Source organism: Orycteropus afer, unplaced genomic scaffold (assembly GCF_000298275.1).
Source record: "Orycteropus afer afer isolate SDZICR_OR568_19922 unplaced genomic scaffold, OryAfe1.0 scaffold00474, whole genome shotgun sequence".
In the NCBI taxonomy this organism is placed as follows: Eukaryota; Metazoa; Chordata; class Mammalia; order Tubulidentata; family Orycteropodidae; genus Orycteropus; species Orycteropus afer.
The window spans coordinates 41201-46141 of record NW_006922061.1 but is presented as its reverse complement, the minus strand read 5'-3'; the positions used below and the strand labels follow the sequence as shown (position 1 = coordinate 46141).

At 42.1% G+C, this 4941-nt stretch overlaps 1 protein-coding gene across 1 annotated transcript in view; it reads left to right on the top strand.

The window, feature by feature from the left end:
- LOC103209036 (serine protease 38-like) overlaps positions 1 to 4657 on the top strand; it is a 56959-nt gene extending 52302 nt beyond the window's left edge. Inside the window, exons 4-5 of the mRNA XM_007954803.1 lie at positions 3618 to 3760; positions 4403 to 4657. Of these exons, the coding sequence (XP_007952994.1) occupies positions 3618 to 3760; positions 4403 to 4657 (398 nt within the window). The remainder of the gene's footprint in view (positions 1 to 3617; positions 3761 to 4402) is intronic.
- The last annotated feature ends 284 nt before the right edge of the window (positions 4658 to 4941 follow it).

Below are 4941 nucleotides of genomic sequence, written 5' to 3'. Positions count from 1 at the left end.
GTGCCTAAGGCACTTGACTGCTAACCAGAAGGCTGGCGGTTCAAACCCACCAGCCACTCCTCGGAAGGAAGGTTGGGCAATCCTACTTCCGTAGTGATATTGCCTCGGAAACCCAAGGAGGGGTCGCTATGAGTCGGGGCCGACTCGACGGCAAACAACAACAACAACAACAAGTACATTTTATGTCTTCAAAGTTACTGTAGGTAGCAGTTTTGCCATTTCATAATGTAAGTCCTCATTTTTCTTGCCTCCTATAACAGCTTTATTTTAATCTTTCCAGATTCCATTATAGTAACCTTTTCCCTATCTACCAGGTCCCCAAACCATTGCCACATATTTTATGTTATTTTTATGGAAGCCTCCAATTTCTAGGTACCACTTTCTGTTATCAGTTATCTATTGCCATAATAGTGCTTCATTACAGTGAACTTTAAAATCCTATGTATACAACTCAAACCCAACCAAACTCACTGCTTTCAAGTTGATTCAGACTTTTAGTGGCCCTACAGGACAAAGTAGAACTGCCCCATAGGGTTTCCAAGACTATAATCTTTACAGAAGCAGACTACTTCATCTTTCTCCCACAGAAGACCAGTGTGTTCACGCTGCTGACTTTTTGTTTTGCAGCTGAGCACTTTAAGCACTGCTCCACCATGGCTCCTTATGTATACAACAGTAGGTATTTACTCAGCTTCATAAATTTATGACTTAGTGTTTTAAACTGCAGTTCTTCTGGTCTGGACTGAGCTTATTTTCATGTGTGATGATCGTTTCTGTTGGCGTTGGCTGTACTGTGAAAGATTTTCACTTTTATTCACATCTAAGAAAAGATTAATGGAAGTCCAAAATACTGTTCACCTAAACCAGGACCACCCTTCTCCTAGAAGCAGCATTCTTCCCCAGTTTAATCCTTAAGTGTGTCCATCATCCCCAACCTCTCTGAGGAGTGTGTGTGACAGTGGATGGCCACCATCTCTGTAAACCCAGATCATATCCATTCTTCAAGGTACTCTCCTTTCAGGAAACATTTCCTGAATTCCTCTCAGCCTTCTCTCCCTTCTCAGACATCCAGTATCATTTCATGTGTGTCTATCTATCTGTCTGTCCCTCTTACTCTCTCTATCTCTCTCTCTTCGATCCTCAGGGGCACGGAATTGGATTCATCCTAATTCTTGATGTGAAGAATACATTCTTCATTGTGTACATGGTATTCTTTTATTTATTGTTTATTTGCTTGTAATCATTTAATATGTACTTCCTCAACAGAGGGAAATTAGGATATTGGCAATAACTTGTATACCTTAGTGGTCTTGCCCTAGCCCGACCTGTTGCCTCCCCTCATCTGATAGAATTCCTTACAATAAATCTTTTACAGACTATTTATTGTATATACATGGACTCTTTACGTAGAATTTATTGCCCCTCAGGAAATAAGGCCCATAGATTGGGAAACTCTGTCCTTAAATAAGAGAGTAGAAGACTACACTCTTTCCTAACTAGGATCAGCCTTTGTATTTTTTGTTCCTGCTTGAGACCCTGGAAATTCACACTAGGAATAACCTCATACCTTTATACAAGATACACCCAGAAAGTTATGACCATCTCTTGGCAGAATTAAATAATATATCTATCCAGAATACAACAATATGACTCCAGAGTGCATAAATCAACAGTGATTCAAATAAATTCTGGAGCCACATAAACCAGTTTTACAGTGGTAGCCCAGTTGAAGAAACCAAAATTAACTGAAAAGTGTCCCCTATTTTCTATATGTCCCTTAGATAACATGACATGGGGGCCTATTCCACAACAGTATTTACTTCTTTAATATTCTTGCTTCCATTATTTCACAACTAGCAATTTCTGAAAAGAGAAAACAAACAAAATAGCTCATAAGACTGTTCTGTATCTCACTCACTTGATTCTTTATTGACTATTGTTTTAGCCTCTCTGGCTTTTTTTATTTTTTGTAACTTTTTTTTTCTATAAATACCCATGAAAGCAAAACTCAAATCAAAATGTAAAATATCTCCATCATTTCAGAACTTCCCTTACTGTTTGCAGTCAAGCCTTTTCTCCCAAGGCAACTGTTGTTCTGCTATCTATCCCTGTGGATAAGTTTTATGCTTTTGAACTTAACGTATTTGGAAAACATAATATAATATGTGCTCCTTTCTGTCATGTATCCTTTTCTCACTATCATCTGTAAAATTTATTCATATTTTTGTATTTGTCACTAACAAATTAGTCTCTAGTCAACTCAGACTCATAGCAACTGCCATGTGTTACAGAACAGAACAGCACTCTGTAAGTTTTTGTGGTTGTGACCTTTTAGAAACAGATCATTGGGTCTTTGTTTCCAGGAGCCACTGGGTGGGATCAAACTGCCAACCTCTTGGTTAGTAGCTGAGCACTTAATCATTAGTTATTGTTTAGGAGCATGAATATAGCAAAATTCATTTATCTGTTTTTCCTTTGCTTGACACTGGGTTGTTTCAGTTTTTGGCTATTGTGAATAAAGCTCCTAGGAGTATTCTTTTAGAACTCTTTTTGTGCATATGCACTTTCATTTCTCTTGGGTGTATTCATTAGAGTGGCATTGCTTGGTCATGAAGTTATGAGAAATTGAAAATAATTTTCCAAAATGGTTACACCATTTTATACTTTAATGGCCAGAAGCAGAAGTTCTCAAGGCTGAGCTTTAACTGGCTTTATAGTTCAAAGCATTTCTTAACTCTATTTTTCTAGGTTGAGAACAAGTTGCCTCTTCCAACACTAGAAGACTCCAAGTTTGTGTATTCTGTTGTCTTCATTCCTGTTAGCAAACCAACTAATGATTTTGTGGCTTCCTCTTCCTCTGATATTACCTTGCTAAGCTTGTCAGCAGCAACCAGAAAACACTACTAGCATTCTGTTTTCCATTCTCTTCCCCTAGAGATATAAATTCATTCAGTCTATGGACTGATTCCCAAGACATTGAAGGTACATCTTTAGCAAATACAGCAACATTTTAATACATAGATCAGGTCATAAACCATTTATGTGAAAACAGTTCCTCACCAGTGAGGCATGTGACCTACTTTGACTCTTGTTGTGTAAGCATAAAGCTTTTGAGACCAATTTCTATATTCATCAGGTAGATGAAGATATGCAGTGGTGAGAAACAATCATAAAGTCTTGGAGCTTCATTCTTGTACACACTGTGTCAACTCCTCATGGTCATTCAGGGATTCATGGTGAGGAGATGTCATTTCAATATGAGTGCAAAAGTAGAAACAGAATGGGGTGAAATTTGCACTGGCTTTTACAGTTTCTCTTTGAAAGTGTTATGTGACATTTATGTTTGCATTTCATCGACCATAGTGAGTCACATGTCTATGCCTGACTTCCATGTGCAGGGCAGGGAAGTGGTATGGAGGGGAGTGACCAGAAGGAGAACCCCAAGAATGAGCTCATATGCACTATGAAGCCTGTGTGTGCATATTGCCAAGGCTGCTATAAACTCCACTGAGTGTCACAGTTGAGGCTTCTTTGTATGATGCTCACCCCTTCTTAGTCTACTGGGAAAGAAGCCACAAGAGAAGCCTTTTACTGCCCTTGAACTCCTTTCCCAACAGGTCAGGCTGCAACAATGTTGCAGGAGGCTCAGTTTCCTCTGATTTCAATGACCCTGTGTCGGCTGCTCTATGGAAGCCCATATGCCATTCACCCTGACATGCTGTGTGCCGGGAACATTTATGATGCGAAGACCGTATGTAGGGTGAGTTCCACATTGGGAATTGTTGGCAGAAGTGGGAGGTTGAAGCAAGTAATTTTCAGATGTTTTAATTGGTTTGATCATGAGAACGTTTTTACTGGGAGTGTGGCACAGATCACAGAGATCTCAGAGGCATTGGCCCTAAGGGGCTCCAGGTATACATTTTTCATACTGTGATCATGCCAAGCACTAGACTGCAGGTATGGAATGTGTTCAGGCAAGGCAGAGGCCCTAGTCAGGGTGCCTAGCATTCCACAGACCCCCATGTGGGCCACACAAGGCTAGGACTCCATGTCTATCCAGTGACCATGGCCTGCTGCTTGCTGACTCCTGTGGCCTCAGACCTGCAGCTGTGGGCACTCCTTCCCTGCTGAGACCCCCTCCATGGTTCACTCTTGTCCTGGAGTTGATAGCAGTAAATACTGCCTGCCTGCAAGCAGGGAGAGCCCCACTAGAGCTCTGGAGTCCATATTTGCAGCCAGTGAGGTAGGGCTGTGTGAGTGGCAAGGGGAACCGTTACCTCCTTCCCCCATAATATCTTCCACAGGCAGGGATAACTCATACTTTTTGGGCTGAGGGGCAAGTGCAGGAGGCAGGCAGGCTGAGCACTCTCAGTAAGGAGAAAACTCTTTCTTTTCCCCCCAGGGTGACTCTGGGGGCCCACTGGTCTGCGAATCCAACCACGTCTGGTGGCAAATTGGAGTAGTAAGCTGGGGCCGTGGTTGCTCGTACCCCATGTATCCTGCAGTTTATGCCAGAGTCTCTTATTTCATACATTGGATCCATTCTAATATAAACCAGACACCCCAGCCTCCTCAGCCAAACCCTGACTTCTCCTCTGCTCTGGGAGCCAATTTTGGTATCCACATCATCACACTAGTCTACCTGTCAATGGTGTGAAGGGCCAACCCACTCTTCTCTGGGCCTTCCTCACTGCCACATGCCCTGTCCCTGCACAGCTTCAACCTATTCAAGTTGCCTTGTACTTTCTAGCCATCTCTCTGCTGAGAGAGAGTGAGACCCTGGATGCTGAGTTGGGAAAGGGATTGAGCAAAAGAAGAAAGAATGGGCAATCAGGGGCACATTCAGGAAGGCAGAGGCTGGAGCTCACTGGTATAAAGTATTGGGATGCCCAGGGATGAGGTAAAGGAAAGCAAAAGTTTTCACTGAGTGCCAAGCACATC